The 26,254-nt window shown below is 48.6% G+C and overlaps 1 protein-coding gene and 1 long non-coding RNA gene across 4 annotated transcripts in view; one reads left to right on the top strand and one right to left on the bottom strand.

The window, feature by feature from the left end:
* LOC124473648 (protein bicaudal C homolog 1-B-like) overlaps positions 1 to 26,254 on the bottom strand; it is a 44,790-nt gene that overhangs the window by 7,510 nt on the left and 11,026 nt on the right. For 2 of the 3 annotated variants that reach the window (XM_047029278.1, XM_047029276.1), the window contains exons 2-15: positions 23,943 to 23,989; positions 17,164 to 17,233; positions 11,692 to 11,771; positions 10,853 to 11,011; positions 9,224 to 9,277; positions 7,570 to 7,746; positions 5,839 to 6,090; positions 4,435 to 4,566; positions 3,643 to 3,841; positions 2,662 to 2,817; positions 2,189 to 2,376; positions 1,750 to 1,891; positions 623 to 776; positions 155 to 314 (exon numbers count right to left, since the gene is read on the bottom strand). In XM_047029278.1, coding sequence (XP_046885234.1) covers positions 155 to 314; positions 623 to 776; positions 1,750 to 1,891; positions 2,189 to 2,376; positions 2,662 to 2,817; positions 3,643 to 3,841; positions 4,435 to 4,566; positions 5,839 to 6,090; positions 7,570 to 7,746; positions 9,224 to 9,277; positions 10,853 to 11,011; positions 11,692 to 11,771; positions 17,164 to 17,233; positions 23,943 to 23,989 — 1,970 coding nt within the window. The remainder of the gene's footprint in view (positions 1 to 154; positions 315 to 622; positions 777 to 1,749; positions 1,892 to 2,188; positions 2,377 to 2,661; positions 2,818 to 3,642; positions 3,842 to 4,434; positions 4,567 to 5,838; positions 6,091 to 7,569; positions 7,747 to 9,223; positions 9,278 to 10,852; positions 11,012 to 11,691; positions 11,772 to 17,163; positions 17,234 to 23,942; positions 23,990 to 26,254) is intronic. The other variant, XM_047029277.1, reaches the window with a different exon arrangement.
* On the top strand, positions 23,427 to 25,796 carry LOC124473649. The gene is made up of 3 exons (XR_006956735.1): positions 23,427 to 23,683; positions 23,829 to 23,921; positions 25,082 to 25,796. It is a non-coding gene; the product is annotated as an uncharacterized LOC124473649 (long non-coding RNA).

Raw genomic sequence — 26,254 nt, 5'->3', positions numbered from 1 at the left:
ACAATCAAATAACATACTTTATACGTATACTCATATGTATACTCATATGTATATTCATATGTATATTCATACTTGATAATAATACGTTCTCTAAGCAGCATGTCCACCTGGCTGTGGATCCCAGCGTGTGCTGAGTGTGGACACTGTGTGGTACCTGCATGCTGGCGAAGGCAGCCTGAGGCGTCAGGCGGTTCCTCTCTCTCTCGCTCTGCAGCGCCGCTCGCTCGGCCGCCCGCTCGCTGCCCGGAGCTCTCTTATCGGCCACGCCCCCGTCGGACGAGCCGCACTCCCCCTCCGACAGCAGGCGGTCTGAGCTGGAGACAAAGACCAGGATGTAACACACCAGGGCGCCTACTGATATGCACTGATAGAGTGAGAACCATCCCTTTCTCACAATTATTTTACATGCAGATGCATTACATTACATTCATGAAATTATATTGAATATAGTGTATTGCATCAAATGCCCCATATTTTTCGAATAAACACTCTGGAGAGTGTACAAAAGTATGTGGGCATCTTGTTCTCTGGAAGTGGGGGCAAGTGGCTCCCCCATGTGGCTGTGTGTGCGTGTGTGTGTGTGTGTGTGTGTGTGTGTGTGTGTGTGTGCAGACACACGTACTGGAGATGGGAGTTCTTGGTCCCCTGCAGAAGCTCCACCGCCTGCCGTTTCCCTGACGACGTCTTACAGGAAGCCAGCATCTTCTCCAGCTCGTTCCCATTGGCTGAGTGAGACGGGCTCCTGGGCATGCCCACTTCAACAAAAGTGTCAGAGTCTGGCGGAGTGAGCAGAGAACAAGACAACAATGCTGTTTGTAAGCCAGTTTCCCCTCTCTCTTCTCCGTGTACCAATCCACGGTTTCATTGTGTCTTTCTAACCATGACATACCTTTTATAATTCGAGGTAAAATGCAGACAATTATTCACCTTCACGAACCGCACCATATTAGGACAAACCCACAAGTAATGTTACGGCAAAGTAGTAGCTGTTCCTTTTCCAATTCTAGGTCCCTGGAACAGTCTGTTCTCAGTGTGTGACTCACTTCTCAAGACGGCATGTCCACAATTCTATGTAACAGATCATTCTGTTATTCTTATTCATTTAGCCAGTAATCCAGCCTGCTCAACAGGAGGTACGTGCGCACGTCTAAGTAAGAGAGGGAGAAAAAGAAAAAAGGAAAAAATAGAGAGTAGGGTGGGTCTCTCCAGTGTAAAATAATATGATGTCAGTCATCCTAATGAAGGTCTCCGGTCTGTTAAAGTGATGACCGTTCCCCCCAAGGCCCCCCCTGCTCCCTGAGAACCGAGCCGGTTCAAACAGGCTCTAGGACCCAGGAGGAGGAGGCCAGGGGGAGGAAGCCATGCAGTGACCTTCCACACGGGGGGAGACCAGCTCTGAAAACACGGCGAAAGCGAGACGCGTGAGACACTGTGGAGGAGCAGCCATGTACGAGACGTTTGTCTCACTTCTGAATATCCTTCCGCCGCTAACCTCTGCTCTGCTATGAAAGGTTCTCTACCACTGAAATATCCTTCCGCCACCAACCTCTGCACGGCTGTTAGCGTGGTCAGAGTGAGCTGGATTGGACTATATTAGACAACTGTGTTCTAGTAAGGAAAGAGACACCACGTTTTCCAGTGTGTGACATCAATGAATTCCATAAACCTTTATGTCATCCAATGACTACATGTGGAAGAACTTTCCATACAGTATAATCAGCGTGTCGGTGTGTATGTGTGTGTGTGTACCTTCGTCTTGGTTGGACTTGCTGGACATGGGCTCTGAGGGGTTGTGGCCGCTGGCCTCCTGGACTGAGTCACACTGGTTTGGGTTCAGGCCTGAGTCTGTCCGTGATGCAGTGGACATCCTCCCATACACTGAGCAGGGGTGCTGGAAACACACACACACGTTAGGTTCTTGTTCACACACACACACACACACACACACAAAGAGACTGCATTCATGTGCAATGCAATACAGATCATTCAAATGTATTTCCAGGTCGTCATTATGAATGAAAATATGTTCTCAACTGACCGATCAGGTTAAAGAAAAGTACAAAAAAGTGTTTTAAACATGTATAAGCCAGTGTCTCCTTGTGTACAGTATCTATGTGTGTGTGTGTGCACGCGTGTGTATGGTGAGTGTGTGTGTCATGCATCTACGTCTCTATGGACGTTCACACACCTTCACGTGCCCATTGAGGGTGCAGGGGCCCTTGGTGCAGTCAGGGGCCCCGTTGGTCTGCTTGTCGATGGGGGCCAGGCCTGGCGGGGGCGAGGGGGTGTTGTGGCTGTAGCCCTGTACCCCAGACATCAGGATGCTGTTGAGGGTGGCCTGGGCGACAGGGTGCATCAGCAGAGAAGAGGAGAAAGCTGGGGCAGAAGACGTGTTCAAAAACCCTGGATTAACCAACATGAATCTACGACAGATTAACTATTAACCTGTCCTCTCAGATGACCTCTCAAATGAACTACTAACCCATCACCCTGTCCTATTAAACACATCATGTACCGTTTCTACACTCCCAAGTCCATCTACCTTTTCCATCTGTGAATGAAAGTCACAGGGCTAAAAGCCACAGGGCCGTCTGTCAGTTCATTAATCAGGTTGGGACTCACTCTCCAACCCGCCCCACAGACAGTGGAGGGGCGACTGACCTTGGGAGGCGGACAGTGAGCTGGCCCAGAGGGAGGGCGAGGGAGAGGGGGCGCTGGGGCTCTGCAAGGCACTCCTGGAGGAGTTCAGGCTATTGAGGACAGAGTTGGGCAGCGGGGAACTGCTGAGGGAGTGGGGCACGGACGCCCCCAGGAGACCTGGAGGACAGAAATACACACACACACGCAGACATACACACACGCATGCAGACATACACACACACGCATGCAGACATACACACACACACAGACACAAACAAATACACAGAGACAAGCATAAACGCGGAGAACATGCACATCCATACAAGCAACCACACAAACACAGAAAATAAAAAGACCAAGTTAGAGAATTAGGGCTTGCAACAACGACAAATATCATTCCAGATCTCCCACATCACTTGAAGCTGTAAACACTTGAAATGAGCTGCTTTGTTTCCACCCGAGCGCACGGACAAGCGGGGAGAAACAGGTCTGAGGTTTGCAGCAAGACTCGTTTTGACAGAAATAAGGATGGCGAGGGATTCCTCTGGCAGGGAGGGCTGTAATCTGGACAAGGGAGGGGATGTGGTCATTCCTGAAGGGAAGTGGACGTCCATATCTTACCCATGGGCCTCTGGGTCCACTGGATCCAGGATGAGGCTGTCTGAGCGACCCTGTCACTGTGGTCGGCGTTGCAGCCATGCGTACAACTCCTACACATCCACAACTACTTCTCCCATGATTCATAGGGGTCACTGACTTCAAATGATATGGTTGAAGGGATTTTTCTGGTCCAATTAAAGGACTTCCCCGGCACCACAAGTACAGAATGAGATGTTTGTCCTGAGAAGGACCTCCGATGTGTCCGATCTGTCTTCCTCTGTGAGGGTATACTGACAGATAGCGGTCGTGCCCAGAAGAAACTTGCTAACTAGAACTAAAGTAGAGGCTTAGAGATGTTTTTGAACCAGGCCCCAAAAAACATCAAACAAAAAACTCCATTACCCAGACTGCTCAGCCCCAGTCCAGCTGAGGCCAGGATGTCCAGGCCGATGAGGGAGGGGGAGGGAGCGTTGGTGTGGGACACGGCCGCAGACGAAAACGAGGAGGTGGAAGAACCGGCGGGGTTCTCCAGCCCCAGGAGGAACCTTCTGGCCTCGTACATGTTGACCGCGTTCCTCTCCACGCTCTTAACGATCACAGACTGGGGAAGGGTACGATACATGGCAGTACAAGGTCACCACTTTAGATGTAGAATTCATTGAACAATTCCTATTCAAATACCGTTTTTTGTATTTGATAAAACTTTCCATACTTTGACACAATTATACACAAGTCTCTAGCATTATTACCATAAACGGCTCTTACTAAATAACGTCAAATTAAAACCGCACAAAAAGAAATTTTGTGCCGGATCAACCACTAGCCAAGAGGCCAACCCTGCCAAATGGAGTCCAGTCACGATCCCCCTCCCTCCCTCCCTCCTTCCCTCCTTCCCTCCCTCCACACCCTTTCTCTATGGAGCAGCCAGGAGCCGTGTTTGGAGCGGCCAGGAGCCGTGTTTGGAGCGGCGCACTGGATTGTGGCCTGACACATCATTAAAGCACAGGGTTTTGGGTTAGGCACTGTTTACCCTGCCACTACCCCCCACCCCTTCCTCCCTGCTCTCACTGTGCCAGTGTGCCCTGAGGGCAGGAAGCCGGGCAAACAGCTGGAGAAAGGAGCCAGCCAGAGAGCCAGGAGCCAGAGAGCCAGGAGCCAGAGAGCCAGGGGGATGGAGCAGGTCTGGGGCCTCACCTTGCTGGGTTGTTTGGGTTTGGGCTTGATGCTGATGAAGACATCCAGCTGCTCCATCAGAGCCGTGGTGTACTGAGCCTCCACCTCGATGTCCTCTTTGATGTCAAACATCAGCACCAGGGGCAGGCAACCCTGTGGAATACACACACACACGCACACACACATACACATTGGAAAACGTTCTCAAAATATTTGGCAGGTGATTGGATGAACCATCTGTCTATCATTGGCTGACTTCAACCTTGCCCATAGCTGCCATTCCTCATAAGACACTGATTGGTCCGAACCACGATCGTGGCTGCAAATCCAGCTGTGTCGCTTGGTTACATAAAAGCACCCCCACACAAACAAGCGTTTAGCAACTTTATTTTCAGCGGGGGTGATGGACAGGGCTGCCATTGTGTGTGTAATTAGCTTAGAGTCTTGGTGCAGGCTGCTGCTGACAAGCATCGGTTTAGAGGTTTCTAATTTACAGTCTGAGAGACGAGCTAAACAGGGATGTGTGAGAGAGTCATCGCTGTGTCTCTGCCCTGTCTGTCTCGTCTGGTCACTTCTTGTGTGTCCCACTTCCACACTGACAAGTCATGTTTACCCAAATGACTTTGGCGTTTTCTAAATATCTCTGAGCCGCCCGCAGACTAGTCCAGCTGTGTCACACTGCGAGAGAAGAATCACTTCGCTTTACATGGCTAGGCCAAGAAAGCAATTACATGACTGGTATTTGTAACCCACGTAGATGATTATTTCCCTCAACAATTCCAAGAAAGTGGCCTTGGTCAAGGGCAGCGATACAAGAATGAATACAAACAACACAGACGAAACAAAAATTATACTTTATGCAACGAAGCTAAACACCAGTCCTAATCATCTAGCCCTTGTTAGGGACACAGAAGTGAAAGACACGCTTATAGATTATGAATTAAATGACAGTCTTTTTTTGTTTGTTACAGTGTGTTCACGGTTAGTGAGTCTCACCCTGGCCACTGCTCAGCCCAACAGCCAAGCAAGGTCACAAGCACAAACACAAGGAATGTTCAGGATGTCCAGAACCAAAACCATCAGCTAGCCTTACCCAATCACCACGACAATACACTCATTTCTCTCATTTCTTCTTCTATGCTTTATAACAAGCTACAGTGTTCGGCCCCATTTTGTTCGATCCTGTGGGTTGTGGAGCGGTGGTTTACATTGAGTCATTTAGTCATTTAGCAGACGCTCTTATCCAGAGCGACTTACAGTAAGTACAGGGACATTCTACCCGAGGCAAGTAGGGTGAAGTGCCTTGCCCAAGGACACACCGTCATTTGGCACGGCCGGGAATCGAACCATAACCCGACTCCATAACCACTCAGCCACCTGACCACCAATTTTTGTTTGCTGCAGCATGCTGAAGCGTGGCCCTACCATGAGGTGCTGTCGTGCGGAGCAGACTGACTCGATGGTGCCCTGGATGTAGACGGTGGACTTCTTCTGGGGGCTGTTGGGGTCGGGGAAGTGGACCTGGGCGCCGGTGCGCTGGGTGATGTGTTTGATGTTGCTGCCGTTGCGGCCCATCATGAAGAGGTGGTGCTGGGGGGCGATGTCCAGGTGGGTGGACACGGAGATGGCTCCGGCCAGGCTGCCTGTCAGGTGCTCCAGCAGGATGGCGGTGCCTCTCTGGGGGAGGACAGACGGACACACGGAGGGCCATCAGACCACAGGCGACAACCAGTAGATTTAATAAAAACAAGTTTTACCTTCAACTATTTATTTTATGTTTTCAAATACAAAATGTATTTATACAGGTTTTTATCATTGAGGTTCATCTATTTTTCAAGGGGACCTGTACCGCAACGGGGGGGGGGGGGGGGGGGGGGGGGGGGGACGGACGGACGACAATGTTTCACAGATTTAAAAAAGCTGTTCAAAAGGGTACATTCTTCCATTATATTAACATCGACCAACTGTTGAAATGATCCTGCCAGTAGCACTGCCAGTTCCTGTACAATCCAGGCACAATCATTCAGTCAGTTACACTAAGATATACAGTATTTTTTGTGCAACGCCACAAATATTTTTTTGTTAGCATTTGCTGACCTTGTCCATTCCTATACAGAAGTTTCCACATTGAATAACCTTACTCTAAATCTTTTTCTCACAGACCTCTGCATATCACCAAGGCTGGGAGAATAACTCTCGCAATAAAACTACAAGGTCCAGCAAGCTGCTCAGACCATTCAAGAAACCCACAGTGGGTTTGGCAATCTCCCTCCATATTCAAGTGGATCTCTCAACACCCTCCACATAACACACAGGACACACGACCTTACCCTGAGAAAGCCCAGCCAACGGCTGACCAGCAACCCTGGACACAATGACCCCCCCCCTCCACCGTTCACACACACACACACACACGAAGCTAGGAGCCCTAAACCACAGGCTGTGGGTGGGGCTGGGGGTTGTGTAGTGTAGCAGGCTGGGTGGGGGTCTTGGTGGTTGTGTAGCAGGCTGGGTGGGGGGTCTGGGTGGTTGGTGGTGTGGTGAGAAATGCTGCCGGGTTGGTTTTCGACTGACCACCATCTCTGCACTCAGACGCCCTGAGGTGGGAGAATGGGAGGCTGATGGAGGGAGGTAAGGAGCTGCATAAGAGTGCTCTGTTGTGGGGGTCAGCTAGCGATGATGGATGTTCCACTAGGGAGCAGAACAAGGAGGCCTCTCTGGTCCAGAACCAGGACCACCAAGCCTCAGCAAGGCCAGCCAGATCCTGGCTCCAGGCTCCTGGCTCCTGAGCTGGTCTGGTGAACCTTGAGAGACACTCGGACTCCCCCGGTACCAGACAGGACCAAAGCCCAGAGACAGAGAGAGGAGAGGGAGGAGAGGACGAGAGGGAGAAGAGGAGAAGGAGGAGAGGGAGGAGAGAGGAGAAGGGAGAGAGGAGAGGGAGGAGAGACAGGAGAGGAGAGGGAGGAGAGAGGAGAAGGAGGAGAAAGATGAGAGGAGAAAGAGGATAGAGGAGAGAGGAGAGGGAGGAGAGAGAGAAGTATAAATACAGAGAAAGGGGGAGAGGGGAGAGTGAGCGAGAGAGAGAGAGAAATACTCTCATGCTCATTCAGGATTCCTGTACCCTCAGACATGCTGCTGGAGTGGGGGACGCACCTTGACGGCGCTGGCGTTGTTCTGGGAGCCGCGGACCACGGCGGTGGAGCTGTAGAGGCGTCCGGGGGGCTTGAAGGACACGTTCAGGTCGTACGTCTGGGAGATGTGCTGCACGGCGGGCGAGGACGGGTCAGGCTGGGCAGGGAGCTCGAACGATAAGACCAGAGGTAGCAGCTCCTGAGAAACAGAGGGAGAGGAAACCAGGAGGAGTGAGAGAGAGACAGAGACAGAGAGTGAGAGAGAGAGACAGAGAGTGAGAGAGAGACAGAGAGTGAGAGAAGGATAGACGGGGGGGGGGGGGGAGAGCCAGGGGAGAAAAGGAGTTATACTACCACAATAACACTTTTGTGAAACTGTTATGACTCCAGAAGTAGAAAGTCCTTCAGTCTGCCACAAGGCACAGTCGTCTCCTATGCGATTGACACCGCTGTGCTCCGAGTGAAAACACATGTTTAAAAACAGGGGAGAGGTATCTTTACATAGGCTAGACATGCATGTACGTACGTATCCACACATGGATATAACACGCCTCGGTGCGTGTGCCAGTGGCAGAACATGTTGTGTAAACCTGTCAAACTCAATGAAAGCACAGCTGTCAATTCACAGCGAGTCCAGCGATGCCAGCGCTCTACTGGGATGGAACAGCCCCACGCATTGTCACGCTACGGAAACCCAGAAGTGTGCACTCCAGTGGAACCAGAAGGGTCTGCTTAAAACACGACTGCAGAACTGGCCCACAGCAGCCCAACAGGCCGGCTGGATGGCCTGTCAAGAGGTCATCTGCACGCTCATGTAAACCTAATCAGACATCACAGCTCTGGCATCGCACACACTCTGCTCCGTCCTTTAAACAGAGACGGCGATTCCAATGAATCAAACCGTGACTTTAATACCAGGTCATCATTCAAACACAGGGCCCGGAGGGCTGCCTTGCCGAGAAGTTTAGGCGTACGCACACGAGTGCTCTCATGAACCCCTCGCACACACACACAGTTATCCAAACACACTCCCTTTCTTGGGCAGAGTGCCACAATGGATTTTGGCCACCAGAGTAGGGCAAGCAGTATGAATTACCCCAACCAAAGAAATGCAGCCCTGATCAGTCCCATATGTGTTTGGGCCTACATTTATATCACGTTTCAGGGCTTGAACTGCAGAGGTAGGGAAATGTAGGTCAGGGAGTATGGAAACAAAGAGAGGACAAACAGTACTGTCTGGTCCAACCAGGGGCAGGAAGGCCAGATGTGTGGGACTACCAGTAAAGCTGACACAAACCTTTCAGAAGGCAGGTCTACCTGGCAGGCATGAGCTCCTCATGGCTCAGTCTAGAGCAGCCATTCCCCACCTTTCCCACCTTGTGGCCCACTTGCAAAGCTCAAATATTTTTGCGGACGCCCGACACATCCGTTCACTTTATTCGGGCTTATCGCACATGTTTAACAGCACCAGGGTAGTAATCAAAGAAGACCAAGTGTTGCGGTCCACAGGCAGGGAATCGCTGGTCTGGTGCAGAGATGCTCAAAGGTCTAGAGGCGTGTTTGAGGTCCACAGTCAAGATGACTTCAACAGGAGAATGACGAAGGGGATCGCTACAGACGAACGCATCGCTAGCTGCCCGACTACAAACGGTGCATCTTTTATTTATGAAACTTACTCGTATTTTGGCCCGTGCTGCCTCCACTCCTGCAGGCTGGCCAGCGATGGACACCTGGTGAGAGAGAGAGAGAGACAGAGAGAGAGACAGAGACATAGAGAGAGAGAGAGAGAGAGAGAGAGAGAGAGAGAGACAGAGACATAGAGAGAGACAGAGAGAGAGAGACATTCAGGACATTAATACATCTAATAGACCTTGAATCCCATGTCTAAAAAAACATTTATGGCGTGACAAAAGATGGAAATATTTTTTCCATTTAGCATTTTCATTCTCATATTTTTTTTTTTATCAAGGGAGGACAGAACACACAAGAATTTGGGGGGTTTCAACATCCTAACAAAAGCTCCTCTGAGGATCTGACCTTACGACCCATTTTCCATTCTGACTAAGAACCTTCAATTAAAATAATCACAGAAAACAAAACAAAAAACAGAAATCCTCCTATTAGACCGAGTATCTTGCCAGTGGATCAGTGAATCTCTTCTCTTCTTCTTCCTCCTCCTCCTCCCTCCCTCAGAGGTAACAGCTTGCCAGAGAACAGAGAGCCTGGCCCTCTGCCCCTCTAACCTGGCCAAGTGTAATCAGCCCCTCTCACCAAGTCTATGCCTCTCCTTGTCTCAGAAACACTCGTACCAACAAACCTGAAGCGTCCATCTGCTTTGGTTCAGTGCACCTCCCCTCTACTCCACAAGCTTACACGCCAACAACACGCAGACACACATGCACACGCACAGACATGATAAATAATTTATGAAGTGGCAGCTTGCCCTGAGTGGATGTTCAGGGCATTAGCTCCATACTGTCAGACTGTTTCCAGACCGGGGCACCTGGCAGTCTGAATGACAGAAGTCTCTGGCAGTTTGCCTCTCCGTGCAGCAAAGGTAAAAGTTAATTACAGGCGCTTCCTACAGCTCCTTTAGCCGGTCCAGCTCAAACACACCCGCTTCCTGTGCGAGAGCCAATCAAAATAGCCAATTACACCCCAGCTCTTCATAGCGATTGGACGGGAGCAAGCACAGAGCACAGATCACAGGGGAGTGTTCCCTTTTTTGAACAGACAGCCCAAGTGCATCGTGTTGTTGTTGTTCAAACTGGATGTGCCTGAATAGTCCTCTAGATAGAGCATTGAGATTGAGAGAGACTCAAGTAAAAAAACACCACCAGATTGCCGGCGCATCAGCACCTGAAGGTGTACAGCTGAGGGAGGCTTACTCGAGCCAGGCCACATGCTAGCTACCAGGCCTCCCTGGTCACAGCTAGCCACCAGGCTACATGCTAGCCACCAGGCCTCTCTGGCCACAGCTAGCCACCAGGCTACATGCTAGCCACCAGGCCTCCCTAGCCACAGCTAGCCACCAGGCTACATGCTAGCCACCAGGCCTCCCTAGCCACAGCTAGCCACCAGGCTACATGCTAGCCACCAGGCCTCCCTGGCCACAGCTAGCCACCAGGCTACATGCTAGCTACCAGGCCTCCCTGGCCACAGCTAGCCACCAGGCTACATGCTTGTTACCAGGCCTCCCTGGTCACAGCTAGCCATCAGGCTACATGCTAGTTACCAGGCCTCCCTGGTCACAGCTAGCCACCAGGCTACATGCTAGCCACCAGGCCTCCCTGGTCTACACCCACCTGGTTGCTCTTCTCCGCCTGGTTGTTACGGTTGGAGTCTGGGAAGTGGATGTGGCAGCCGGTCTCCTCCATCACCTTCTTGATGTTGTTGCCCCCCTTCCCGATGACGTGGGAGTGCTCTGTGTGGGACACGTCCATCTTCAGGGTGACGCGGTTACTCTGCCGGGCAGAGGGTGGGGGGAGGGAGGATAGGAGGAGAAGATTGTTTTTGTTAGCGTGACCTGCTGGCTGTGTCAGAATCACAGTCGCTGTCGTTTCAAGACAACATAGGGACAGAACTCAGCATGGCAGCATCCCAGCCTGGGCAGCACAAGGCCAATACACCCCCCCCCCCCCTACACACCATCTAGAATGGCAAGAAGAACATAACCAACACTAATAAAACATAAACTCTTTCAGATGGACAATTACAGGAGAAGGAGAAGCAGATTGTCTGGCAGAGGTAGTGTTGTACTTATACAATAATTACAATAATGTAAAAAAATATATATAAATCAAATAAGAACACAACTACAGTTCCTGGTTGTAAATTATTTCACAAAAAACTTTGTGCCTTGTGTGAGACTGAGTGTTTGCATAAAAACCCACTCAGAGGCTGCTGTAATGCACACATTTTAAAGAAAACAAACACGTGCGGTGTTGCCATGGAGACAAAGTCCACATGCTATCAAAAACAGAGCCTACTCAGCACATGACCCCTAGCTGACCTGCTGACCACACTAGAGTATCCTGTCATCAGGGGAGAGAGAGGGCAGAGGAAGACTTTAGCCAATGAGTGAGGGTCAATTGAATTCAATGGCATTTATTGGACACGACAGACCATATGATGACACACCCACCTTGGTGTCCAGGACTGACATGATCCTGTCTTTGGCTTCCCTCACGTTGTCTCTCTTTCCACACACCTTGATGTGGGGGTCTTGGGGGAGAGGGAGAGGACAGGGGGGTGGGATGGAGGGATGAGGAGAGAGAGAGAGACAGACAGATCATTAATGACACCTCAAGATATTTTAATGAAAAGACTAAACTAAAATGTTTTCAACAATGCACTTTTATATTGCCACACAAATACAGAAGAAAAAAAACAAACATTATGTTTAAGATGATACTCGTCACTTTGACCCAGTACTGTACATATCCCCAGTGCTCTGCCCGCTGTGCTAATGCCAGCGTCTGTGTGGCGCTAGTTGGAGATTACTAGACATCTGGTTCAGCTGAGGTCCACCCCCTACAGAACTTGCCCTCCCCTTGCCTGGACTAGAGCACAGGAAGTCAGCTAAGCTTCTTCCAGGAACAACCCCTCCACACAAACAAACACAAGAATCTCCCATAACTATGCCTTGGCCAGACTATTAAAGCAAAAGGATATTTTAATGTTTTGGTTTTAGTCAGACCTTATCTGCAGACCACAATTGCTCTTCATTGTCTTGTTTTTTACTAGGAAAGGAAAGGTATAATAATACAGGCTGTGCGTACACCAAACTGCAAATGCTGCAGAAAAGACAAGGAAACAAGAGGTCCTTTATGTATCTTTGACCGGAGATGAGCAAAACCAAACAATTGTCCTGTGATTCAAAGCACAAACTCCACCACTTCAGGGATCCAATGACACAAAGCAAACAGAGGCAGAGAGGGAGGCAGAGAGAGAGGCAGAGAGAAGGAGAGAGAGAGAGAGGCAGAGAGAGACAGAGAGACAGAGGGAGTGCAGACGTGAACAGCCAGAACATGATGTGATCCGGGCCTGGTCTCTGGTGCTCCCTGCAGGCAGGACCTCTGGGCTGGCTGGGCTCAGGAATGCCGGAGCTGGGAAGTGTTTAGGATCCCGGCGCTCCAAGTTTAACAAGCTGAGGGGGGATTGTGGGAGGCAGGTGGGCGGGCACTGTGAGAGAGCGTTGTGGGACTGGTGCGGACTGACCGCCAAGAGACGAGATCACACGAGGGCGGACAAACACGAGTGAGACGGAGGGAGCTAAACAAAAACACGACCGTAACCTGCTCACATCCACTCGGAGTTGAGATCACAGGAGGGAGTGGGTTCTGTTCAGAGACAACAAAACAAAGGAGCACAGGACAGAACCCTCACAGGACCTGTTCCTGAAAGCTGACCAAACATTCTGCTGTTACTCAACAAGGGCCTCACTCCCCACTCCCCCCTCCCACCTCCCCCCTGGCAGCAGCCAGCCAGTAGAGGGCGCACTGGCCCTCCAACGCCCTCCCCCAAACACCAGGCTTCACATCTGGAAACCGTTAGGCTAAATGAGAGTTGCAGTTTGTGTGATGTTGAACACCCTCGCATTCCTGGAGTGAGGTGTGCTGGAAGTGCTCATGAGACTGATTGTGGAATCGAACATGTTAAATGTACACCTTCTGTTTTTTGGGGGTAGGCATAGGCAACACCTGTGAAAGCAAACAAAAACAAATGGTGCAGTTGAAGCTGTGATGAAGGGAGAGCGTGTGTGCGAGTGTACGAGTGTGTGTGTGTGTGTGTGGGGGGGGGGGGGGAGTGGGGGGGGGGGGGAGTGGGGGGGAAGGGGGGTCCCCTGGCTCTGCTGCCCCCCCGGCAGTGGCGTGTCTTTACACCAGTTAGGGCTGACATCCTGAAGTAGCACGACTAGGGGAATCAGGTCTGTTTGGACCGTGGCAGCCTCCATTGGATGCTCCACTGGAACCTCATTCCAAACATCTGCAGAAGCCCCAAGTCAGGAAGAGAGACTGTCCAGAAAGAGAACCAGAGAAGGACCTTCATTATCGGCAGCGTGTCAGCTGGGACTGTTCCCGTTCTAAAACACATCCTCTCCACGAATGACGCCAGGGCACGCCAGATACCATATATTCTGCTTGCACGTGCTTCATTCTAGAATATATTCTGATAAACGTGTAACACAAGCCAGGCTGTACTTGGTAGATAATGCTTCTCTCCACTAAATCACTGACAGTATATTGAGGACGACTGTCGTTGTGGCTCCAAACTGGTCTTATCGTGCTGGTGCACGTGGCGTCGAGGGGGAGGGGGATGGGTTGGTGCTCGGCCGCCGCCGTGACAGAGAGAGGACGAAGATGGTGACACGGTCACATCTGCTCCAGGTCTTAACGAGACCCCGGCGTGGCAGGAAGCCATCCACTCCTCCAGGGGGCAGCGGGCAAAAGCCAGGGTGAGATCACCTTCCCTCTTAGGATTACAGAAGAAGACCTGGTCAACGACTGCTGGCTTTTCAGATGGCTGAGCGGTTAGGGAATTGGACTATTAATCAGAAGGTTGCCGGTTTGATTCCTGGCCGTGCAAAATTACGTTGTGTCTTTGGGCAAGGCACTTCACCCTACTTGCCTCGGAGACTGTCCCTGTACTTACTGTAAGTCGCTCTGGATAAGATCGTCTGCTAAATGACTAAATGTAAATCAAAAGCCAGGCACACACACACATGCGAGGCGGTCCCACCACACATAGATCAGACACAACACACCCAGGGCAGAGCGCTCTGATGGATGGCTCCCAGACAGGTGCTGCTGTGCTGCTGCTTTCCAGCGTGCAGGAGATCATGGGACAGACGGGAGATCATGGGACAGACGGGAGATCGTGGGACAGACGGGAGATCGTGGGACAGACGGGAGATCGTGGGACAGACGGGAGATCGTGGGACAGACGGGAGATCGTGGGACAGACAGGAGATCGTGGGACAGACAGGAGATCGTGGGACAGACGGGAGATCATGGGACAGACGGGAGATTGTGGGACAGACAGGAGATCATGGGACAGACGGGAGATCGTGGGACAGACGGGAGATCATGGGACAGACGGGAGATCATGGGACAGACGGGAGATCGTGGGACAGACGGGACATCATGGGACAGACAGGAGATCTTGGAACAGACGGGAGATCGTGGGACAGACAGGAGATCATGGGACAGACGGGAGATCGTGGGACAGACAGGAGATCATGGGACAGACGGGAGATCATGGGACAGACGGGAGATCGTGGGACAGACGGGAGATCGTGGGACAGACAGGAGATCGTGGGACAGACAGGAGATCGTGGGACAGACGGGAGATCATGGGACAGACGGGAGATTGTGGGACAGACGGGAGATCATGGGACAGACAGGAGATCATGGGACAGACGGGAGATCGTGGGACAGACGGGAGATCGTGGGACAGACGGGAGATCGTGGGACAGACGGGAGATCATGGGACAGACAGGAGATCATGGGACAGACGGGAGATCGTGGGACAGACGGGAGATCATGGGACAGACGGGAGATTGTGGGACAGACGGGAGATCGTGGGACAGACGGGAGATCATGGGACAGACGGGAGATCGTGGGACAGACGGGAGATCATGGGACAGACGGGAGATCGTGGGACAGACGGGAGATCGTGGGACAGACGGGAGATCATGGGACAGACAGGAGATCGTGGGACAGACAGGAGATCGTGGGACAGACAGGAGATCATGGGACAGACAGGAGATTGTGGGACAGACAGGAGATCGTGGGACAGACAGGAGATCGTGGGACAGACGGGAGATCATGGGACAGACGGGAGATCGTGGGACAGACGGGAGATCATGGGACAGACGGGAGATCGTGGGACAGACGGGACATCATGGGACAGACAGGAGATCTTGGAACAGATGGGAGATCGTGGGACAGACAGGAGATCATGGGACAGACGGGAGATCGTGGGACAGACAGGAGATCATGGGACAGACGGGAGATCGTGGGACAGACGGGAGATCGTGGGACAGACGGGAGATCATGGGACAGACGGGAGATCGTGGGACAGACAGGAGATCATGGGACAGACAGGAGATCGTGGGACAGACAGGAGATCATGGGACAGACTGGAGATCATGGGACAGACAGGAGATTGTGGGACAGACAGGAGATCATGGGACAGACAGGAGATCTTGGGACAGACAGGAGATCTTGGGACAGACAGGAGATCTTGGGACAGACCGGAGGTCATGGGACAGACAGGAGATCATGGGACAGACAAGAATGGGAGGCCCTCTAGAGGAGGACTGCTGTAACCATGCCGACATGGTCCCTGGGGCCGAGCAGCAAGGTGAAGGACATGGTCATCCTGAGATGTCAGCACCAATCACTGCTCCTGGAGCACATTCCGTATCTCTTGGGATCACACACACATGTATACATACACAGCCACACGCACACATGTGCACACACTAATACAAAATCCAGTAAATGGCCATGCTCAGACTATACGATAAATGCAAGAGATTATCATTCATTTTCACGTTTACACAGTACCGAAGAGCTCACGAGAAGCCGATCCTACAGGAATTCAAATGAGCACGCTGCTTTTCCAAAGCCGATTTATGAATACCTGCTACTACCAGGGCTTGTGGTCTAGATGCTGGGCTTGTAGGGACCCACTTTGAATATTCAATCATGGGGATATATTTGTGGATCAGTCTGGTAAGACAAGCTTGTCAACTTCTGGGTATGGTTCAGGAAGTTGCATAATGCTGTTGGATTCCACATCTGGCTGGGGGATGAGCACAGGCATCCCCCTTCAGGACAACAGAAAGGGGCATGTCGAAACGCTGACCCCCCCGGAAGAGCTTTAAATAGCCGTGATAATGTTTTATTGGCAACAGAGCTCAGCTCTGTACATGCTTAGCCCATTACAGTTCCTTCCCTTTCCCGCCCCCCTCCATAAAGGCGCCTTGCAGATTGGTGCACATTCCCTGCCCAGATGAAATAACAGAACAGAGAAAGAGAAAAGACAAGCACATTCATATAAAAAAAAACACAAAAATATGTTTTAATCAAGTGAAGCTGGTACCACCTTGAGACATCTCCCATGCTCTCAAATGTTTCCACAGAGTTAAAACAACACTGAGCCTAATTCATTTGACTGACTGCCTGGGAAAACAAACAACTATTGTGGGTAGTTAAATTTAAGTGGTTTATCTGAAGGTATCTTTTCCAAACAAATGGAATGACTTGCATGCACTGTCATAAACTGCACTTCCATGAATGGATCAGTGGAGTTCCTGTGTAGGACCGAGATAAGTTTATGAAAAATGGCTTTGTAGACAGGACATCTCCACAGGGAGAAGGAAGCCGTCTGAACTAGGGAAATGATCGTAGAGATGTTCAGCTCAGCTGCTGTGGAGCAGTGTATACATGGGAAGATGAACTCAGAAGACCTCAGAACCTGACAGAAGGACCTTTGGATGTGCATTTCAGGTACTACCATCTTAAACCACGTTTGGAATGACTTACCTTATTATCAATGATCGAAAAATCTGGCTAAGCTAGATACTGCATTTGAAGACGACCCTCACCTTTTTTGGACTTGGCTCCGATCTTCAGTTTGGAAGGCCAGGCTATCTGTGTTGTGGTCTCATCCATCACCTGTAACATACGTATGGAAACTCATCAGAAGGTCCCACTGTCACAGTAACTATCATACTGTACAAAATCCAGTGTTCGCTAGCCAACTTTAAACCAAAAATAAAATAAACTAGTTATATTATTATTATAGAAACATGCACAAGCTTTAAAACAATCATTTGTAGAACATTTGATAGTAAAGATTCCTACACAAGCTTAACACACAGGTGCCATTGTCTGAATGTAAAAGACAAACCCGAATCCAACCACACATGGAATACCTACTATAAAATAAATGTTGGCAGGCTATTTTCACAAGCCATGTAACAGGGGTGAAAGTAGTTGGAAACTAGTCAAAACTGTGGACAATGGCTCATTGCTTCGACTAGCAAACTTGCCATGCTGTCTTTGGAGAGAATTTAACACTTCATGAGAGATAAGACATTAGCACAGTCAACTAAAGATACGTCTTACAGAGAGCTGGAAAAACCCTGAAGGAACAGATCCAGCTGCATTTCATACAGGTGATACACGGAGCTGTGAAAATAAAAAAAACATCAGCAGTTTGCCAGTCTGGATCCATCGAAGACATAACCCTCTGCTGGAGCCTGGGTGAAACTGTCTGGAGACAACACCACACTACATTTTCTAAAACCCGCTAATAAAAACGGGGCTGAGCGCTGCTGGACTTTGAACACGTGAAAAGTGTCGGCTGCAATCTACGTGAGAGAGCCCTGATAAACCTTCCCTCCTAACTAGGAGCACATGCGTGGACCTGGGGGAGAGAGAGACAGAAAGAGAGAGCGAGAGAAAGAAACACAGAGAGAGAGAGAGACACAGAGAGAGAGAGAGAGAGAGAGAGAGAGAGAGAGAGAGAGAGAGAGGGTAGTGGTCCGTGACATGGTGTGTTATTATGGGGTTCTCCCATTCCACTAAGAATCACGAGGCCCACGCACCTTCAGCTCACTTCCTCAACACGGACCAATCACGGATCACACACACACACACACACACACACACACAGGGATCAAACAGCTCAGGCTTGAGAAACGAGCATCTGCTTCGTCTTACAGACCTGCTGACTGGCGGCTTGCGTTGAGACATTAAAAAAAACCCTCCATCTATTCTATCCCTCCATCATTGAGAAAACAGACAGATCGCTCCTTGTCCTTCAATTTCCTTGTTTTCATAAAAGGTCCCGTTTGTGCTTGTTTGTATTCACGTGTTCCAGGGGTTAGAGTTAAGGGGGGCGGGGGCGGAAGGAATGTTTTCTGGTCACGCACGTGAGTGAGCAGTCGGTCCCACTCTGTTCAAAGGTTCTCCTGCTCCGGGGGCCTTCTCCACAGGGTTCCTCACGAGGTGCAGGAGGTTCCGCAACGACGTCCAAAAACTCACAAAAGAAACATGTTGCGAAGGGCTGAGAAATCAGTTCCTATAGATACAACATGTAAATAACACGCTTCTTATCAGTGCAGTTGACTGACCTTATCTGTTTACCATGTACAATCCCTTATTCACAGTACAGTCACAGTAAGGACCCGGCTGGTAGTCAGCATATTTGCCAGGGTGCAGGAGTATTTGACATGCCACTCTCTACAGACACTGAATTCGGCTGCACCAGAGTAAGTCACTTGGGTGTGCTATGGTATATAAAACGACACAAAAAATAAATAAAAGAAACAGCTATCGCTCCATAAAAGAAAACAAACCATACTGGTGTGGGACACTGGCAACTCATAAATTACAAAGGAAACATCTGAAATGGGCCATGTGGTGAGGAGGTGCCGGGCCTGTTCTGTGAGGCCTCCTCCTGACTGGTCCTGACAGGTTTTCCAGCGTCGGTTTCCAGCACCTGTAGTCCCGGTTCAGATAAACCCTCCATGCTGCTTCCCTCTTGCCCCTGTGGTAGAAGCACTCCTAAAGCGCGCCATGATGGTTGAGTGGACCTTCAGGCCTCACTGAGTTTCTCAAACATACCATAATCACATGCTGGGGTCACAAGCGAATATGAAACGTCCAGACCATAGGCATGGAAAGTGTGACTGTGCTGTGTGCTGAATTGTGGGGTTCGGTCATCTATTTCTTAATCAAAACCTACTGCAGATTTTGGGAGGGTGGGTACGCAGAACTGGTGCAGATGTCGAGATCTGGACTAAAGTAAATACTGACTAAACATATACGAAATATAAAGACAATTTTATGCTTCGAAAATGTAGTTAGGCTTTCTTATTACGAGACTGTATATACTGGGAATTGTTATGTCTCTGCATTCTTCGCTAAGTCTCATAAAACAAATGTACTTCTGCACTGCCAACTAAAAAGTGTTTTCACAAAATAAAACATAGCAGAAACAAGTGTGCTGCCTTTTTCCGTCTTTCGCTAAAGACCTTGGCCAGTGTAGCTTGTCTGAGGCATTATCTTCCTCTAATAGCTGGAGAGAAGGCTGCCAAACAGCTATTCTCATCATCTCCCCTGGCTGGGGACAGTGTACCGATTCAGGGCAACACAACATGAAACGGCTGAAGAACGATCCGTCTTTTTGGGTTAGACCACTAAAAATTAAATCAAATTTTCTTTCCGGAGAACAACTGTGGATAAAATGGTTTGAATGCACGTTCAAAAGGCAACATCTGATTTGTCGTTTTTTTAGCTTTCTTTTTTCCTGAGCTACAGTATTCCTCTCTCACTGTCGGTCACATTCCAGCTGCCGTCAGATAAGGTTCTGCCCCCATGTAGACAGATATCAGGTCACATGACACTCCCATCAACTGCTAATATAAAAAATAAAGAAGAAAAATTATTTTTCTAAAACATTTTGTTCCCTGTGTAGCTGAGGAATTCCTGCCCAGCCCCAAGACTCCATCCCTCCCCAATTTTATCAGTCTCATGGGTCAAAAATGGTAGTTTCTGCTTTTTGTCACTAAAAAAGTTCCTCGACGATAACGATTTTGTCCCGGAAAAGAAATTCAACTCCAGCATTAAGTCTCAACGGTGCTCTTAACCCCCCCCCCCCCTAGTTAAACCAGAGTGATTGATGAGCAATTTTCATATTATTACTATATTTTAAAACAACTTAGGAATACTTCCAGGAAAAGATGAGGAACACGAGACAGTGTGAGATATTCAGAAAGGGTGTAACCGTCATCATGTGAACAAGGTGCAGCTAACTTGACCAGAGTGATCCTGTCTCACTGAGATCATTAAGAAACCCTGTCTCGCTGAATAAGACCGTGTCTGAAAGGTATCGAAACACAGCTGATATAAAGCAGAGTAGGGCCTTGTTAAATAAACGCAACATGATGAAGATTGGGATAAAAATGACAACCATATTTACTTAGGTCAATGCAAGTCCCAACTTTACGGCCCATTCACTTTTCTTTGCCGTAGTTTTGATATTTTCTCTATAGGGTTTTGTTCTGGGGAAGCTGGTTTCCTGTCCGTAGATGCTTTTCTTGGCGAGTCTGAGCAGATGGGAGTGATTTCTGACAGACCACACACCATTTTAAGAGTGGATGGCGTTTATTTTTATGATGGGGCCAGAAAATACCTGTCAAATGGCTCAGATACCTGCACAAATTAGGTTAACTATACATTTAACGTTCCTTGCTTTCTTACCCTGGCCAACATAAGTTCTGGATAAAAAGAAAAAAGCCCCGTGTTTGTGATTGTGTTCAACTTCAGAACGTAACTTTGATGGAAGGATGGGATCTTTGGGGGAAGTTCACTTGCGTAGGTAGAAGCCGTAACTCGAATCGAACAGGATGTCATTAGGGATCTCATGAAAAACTGCATATGTGCTCCATGCACGTGTGTGTGTGTGTGTGTGCGCACGTGTGTGTGGCACAACCGCAGTCAACATGGGTGCAACAGGCCCCACTTCCTGCCCTGTTGTACACTGATGCAGCTGTTGATTCAGCTGGAGTGTGTGTGTGTGTGTGTGTGTGTTTGTAAGTGTTCATGCACACATGTATACTAGAGAAGACAGACAGGGTTTAGCGGTGTGTGTGTGTGTGTGTGGTGGAGATCAGGGCCTGTCAGAAGAGGGTCACAGTCAGCACTCCTGAGACTGTTTGCGTCGACTGAGTGCACATTAACAGTCCCGGTGCTAACCCTCTCCTGCTCCATTACATCTGGGGTGACACCTCTTCCTCGGGGCCAGGATAAACCGTTCCACAGTTCAGCAGTCAGCCAGCGAATAAAAAACACAGCACAAAACATGCTACTGTTCAAGTGGAGATCGAAAGACAGGCATTATGAAGCCAAATCACCCTAAACACGACATACAATCACATCTCCTAGAAGTGTGTGTTGCCCATATTTGACCCTGACATGGTGAGTCGACAAATGCACTTGATATTAGAACGACAAAAGCACCTAACTCTCCATGGTAACCGTAACCATCGACAGCTTCGACCGCACCACAAACATCTTCCAACCTCAATATAATCATCCACCTCAGCAGCATTTCACTGTTAATGGATACAGAACTGAACGTTGTTTAGTAGTTTTTTATTTTATTTTGTTTTTAATACCCTGCCTTGAAACCAAACTATAAGGCACTTCTGTGCTCCTAAAATGACGAAGTCAAAACCTCCTGGCCAACGATCAGCCTGCACTGGGGTTCGTGCATCACGCTGGCGTTTACAGAACCGCAGCCTGGAGATGGCAGCAGGCAGGGAGGGGACTGGCTCTGCCTTCAAAAGCTTCAGACTAAAGGCTTAACTCCTAACCCTCTGTGGGCTGGTAGAGTCCACGGGTCCAAGTCCTCACAGACCTTCCAGCACTCTGACACTCCAACGGGTTATGTGATCCACAGCATGCTAGTCCAACTGTACATCATCCAACAGTCTGAAGGTTCATCAGCAAGCAGCTTCAACTAGTGTATAGTGTAACAGTAAACGTTTCTAAGCATCCCAGGGAGTCTTATATACAAGGGCTTCTTAATGTGATAAACAAACTGTGTAATTGATCGAGACGTAAACAAGTGTAAACAGGTAAGGAGAGAAAGCTAATGATTATGTGTGAGAGAGGAAGATGGCTAAAAACCTGAAGGGTGGAGAGAGAGAGAGAGATGGAGAGAGAGAAGGAGACGGAGACAAGGAAAAGTTGAGTGAATGGAAGACAAACAGTGACTAAGAGAGAGAGAGAGAGAGAGAGAGAGAGAGAGAGAGAGAGAGAGAGAGAGAGAGAGAGAGACAGACAGACAGACAGACAGACAGACAGACAGACAGACAGACAGACAGACAGACAGACAGACAGACAGACAGACAGACAGAGAGAGCAACCACAGACACAGAGTCCGTGAGTGTCTGTCCTGTGTTGTTCTTCTCTTAGTGAACTGTTGAACTCCCAAATGCTCATTTTCCCGAAACTGTTTTCACTCTTACTTAAGGCTGTAACAGAGAGTGTGTGTGTGTGTGTGTGTGTGCTAGAGAGCAAGAGAAAAGGAAACGGAGAGGCGTGTGCATGTAGGAATAACACAGAGTTTATGTGCGTGCATTTGTGTGACATATTAGTGTTAGCATAGCCTTAATGTGTGTGGTATAAAGGGTGTGTTTGAGGGTAGGAAATGGGCCAAGTAAGAGTTTCCATTTTCAACAACTTCAAACACTCCACACCTCATACATTTTCCTTACATGAATGTCTTCCAGATCTCTCCATAACACTTATTTTTATGACATTAATTGGGTCTGTGTGAGGGTTATGCTATCAAACCACCAAGAACAAAAACTGTACAATCCAGTCGACCACCATTTTTTCCCAGCCATCCCTTACCAGCCAAACAAATTTAAAATAATTGCCCATGTAACTTTGAAAATCCATTCAAGTTTTTAAAAAGGGCTATTTATTATGTTAGTCCATGCCTTTGAGAGGACATCATGAACCACCAGATCTGCTTTACTAAAGGGTGCTGCGTTAGAAGTTAAGATTGTCCGAGTTTTGTTCTGTTGTTTTCGGCCCAAACTGGAGTGAAAAGTAGAGACAAAACGTGTCTAGAAATTCATGGTGAATCACTGAGAGGAATGGATGGCGCCTGGTTTGCATTTCTTGGTTTTTGTAAGTGGCTACAGGGACATTTAAACTGCCTCCCTCCTCTGACATTTAACTTGACTGAACTCCCAACCCGAAATAGGAAACAGACGAAGAAGAAGATTAAAATAAACCACTGTCCATCACGTCGTTCATTAGAGCCCATTATCTTCCTCAGAGGCGCAGAGGAAACTGGGTTTTAAACAGGAGCAAGTGAACGAAAACACTGATCTGTTCTTTGCGTCAAGACTGGAGGTTTCCACATAATCGGCTCCAAACACAAATACACATATGTCTTTGACGAAGACCGGGTTCGACGGGAGAACTCGAGGAGAAAACAACCTTTGGTTTGACGTTGTTAGATGTACAGCAATCGTGCCGTGGCTTACTGTATGGCGGGACTTTGAAAGAAAACTCTAAGGATAAGGTGAAGCAGATGAGGTGAGTTGTGAGAGGGAGTCTCTGTCTGGCAGCAGGTGCTGCTTAACAACCACAGGATGGACTCCTTTCATTTCCCTTGTACGGTCAAAAGCTAATCAAGCACATAATGAGATTCTGGACCTTGTCTGAATGTTTCATTCCACAGTCAGAACCTCGCTGGAAAAACACCCGACACCTGTATCCTTTCCTGTGGATAAACTGCCCTCTGCATGACTGGAACTGGACCCAACCACAACCTGTAGGTAAACCAGAGACTCACCTTCTGGAAGAAATCCTCCCCTCCGTTGATCCTTCCTTCGGTGGCTGCTGCGAGGAGAGCGAGAGAGGGAGAGAGAGAGAGGGAGAGAGAGACAGACAGAGCGAGAGAAAGAGACAGAGCGAGAGAGGGAGACAGAGACAGAGCGAGAGAGAGAGAGACAGACAGAGCGAGAGAAAGAGACAGAGCGAGAGAGAGCAAGAGCGAGAGAGGGAGAGAGAGACAGAGCGAGAGAGAGACAGACAGAGCGAGAGAAAGAGACAGAGCGAGACAGAGCAAGAGCGAGAGAGGGAGAGAGAGACAGAGCGAGAGAAAGAGACAGAGCAATACAGAGCAAGAGAGAGCAAGAGCGAGAGAGGGAGAGAGAGAAGGAGAGAAGAAAAAAAAGAAACAATTCATAAAACCACACGAAGCCACTCAATGTTAAACACATAGTATAACAGCCAGGAAGCCAAGTCATGCTCTAGTGATCTGGTGTCGTGGAAATGCTGGGGTACTGGGACGGTCTCCAGACTTTCCAGTGGATCACCGTACCTCAAGGTATTGTGCTTGGCACTTCTCTGTAAATATCTCCCATTTTCTGATTTCCAATGAAGTGGTCCAACTAATTTTCTGTAATCCTTACGATTAGATACAGCTTCCGCTGAACAAATTGTGTGGAATTGCTAAGACTTTGCTGTGGTGGTCGTCTTGATATGTGTATTTGTCTTGTTTGACTTTGGAAACGTCTAGAATGTTACAATCTTGTTCCAAAACCATAATTTTAACCGCAATACCGTTTTAGGATGAGTATCATGCTACCTAGTAATAAATACCCACAACGTTTTATTTTTTTATTTATACATTTAAGACCTTAATGAATGACTACTACAAACGTATTTACACATACAATACTGTATTAACTTAAATCTTCTTCCTTTTCCTGTTAAACACCAATATGGTATTTACAGAAGCCTCAGAGAGAAGCAATACAAGCTCGGAGAAACAAACCAAGCAAAAAGATCAAACTCTCCATTTCGCTTGGATAAACTAGTCAGAGGCTGATCACCAGACAACACCAAGCCCTCAGTCTCTGAAACATCTGTGAATCATTTATTCTGTGGCAGTTCTGTTGATGTAAAATACATATCTGTTGTCCACAGAGCGTTCATGTGTTGGAACCCGGACTCTGATGTGAGGTTGTTAACGATGCGTGTTCTCTCAGATGGATTCACCGAGGCCAGAGCAGAACTGGGTCAGTAACAAGGCCTAAATCATTTCATGAACCCAGGCCCGGCCATCACGACGAGAATGATGTTAAGATGAACTTAACGTTCTGCCGGGCTCCACCTTCAGAGAACCATACATCTGTTCTAGAAGGATCCCTCAGGATGCCAGAACCCTCTCTGATTTATCCGCTGTAAATGGACCGTGGAGACTAAATGTCTGTTGGATTACTATATAACTGACTCCAGGACAATGTGTGATGTAAAAACAGCGTGAGGACATTGCTGATGTCAGTCCAAAAGGAATTCCTTCAGCATCCTAAAGGGAATATTGAGGGTGTTGACTATTGCTGTCCAATCCTGGCTGGCTCATTTGTATTCCACATTCTACTACCACTGGCCAAAGCATCAGCAAAGAGTATCATTCAATATCCCCTCACTACCTCTCGTGTAGTTTTTAGGAGTGTAATTATATATCGCAATACAAAATGTTCACAATATGTATCGTAGTTATGGCAGTATTTTTTACAATATGACGTCCGTTTGATCCTATTGGTTGAGCTACCAGCATGCGACCAACTCTGCACCTGCGTCATGCGTGCATTCACAGAAATCGCTTGAACTGAGTTAACTAAATTGAATGTACAAAAAATAAAATTATTGACAAAGATTAATGTTTTGGAAATAAATCTGTTAACTGAATTTCAGTTTTATTCAAAATGTTGTTCAAAATATCGTGATACGTATTGTATTGTACAGCCAGTATCGTGATACGTATCGAATCGTGAGCTGAGTGTATTGTTACACCCCCTAGTAGTTTTGGTTGCCTTGCCTTTTGGTTGTTATCAAAGTCATTATAACCATTTGAACCTGAAGTGTGAACACTGAGTAACTTTCCTTTAATCGACAGTGTTTTGGGGGTGAACCCAAACACAAACAGCAAGATCCTCGCCACTTTCAGACAAACTTCCCCAGATGCAGTAATGCCTACATTAGGACTGTTCCACCTTTACTTAGACATCAACGTAAACAAACACACACACGTAGCCGTTTCACACCAGTCCCAGACTGCTTCGCTCACAGGAATGTGGCCTGTAAATTTCACACTAA

The sequence above is a fragment of the Hypomesus transpacificus genome, chromosome 11, assembly GCF_021917145.1.
Source record: "Hypomesus transpacificus isolate Combined female chromosome 11, fHypTra1, whole genome shotgun sequence".
NCBI classification, from domain to species: Eukaryota; Metazoa; Chordata; class Actinopteri; order Osmeriformes; family Osmeridae; genus Hypomesus; species Hypomesus transpacificus.
The sequence above is the reverse complement of the archived record's forward strand: the minus strand, read 5'-3'. Positions and strand labels throughout refer to the sequence as shown.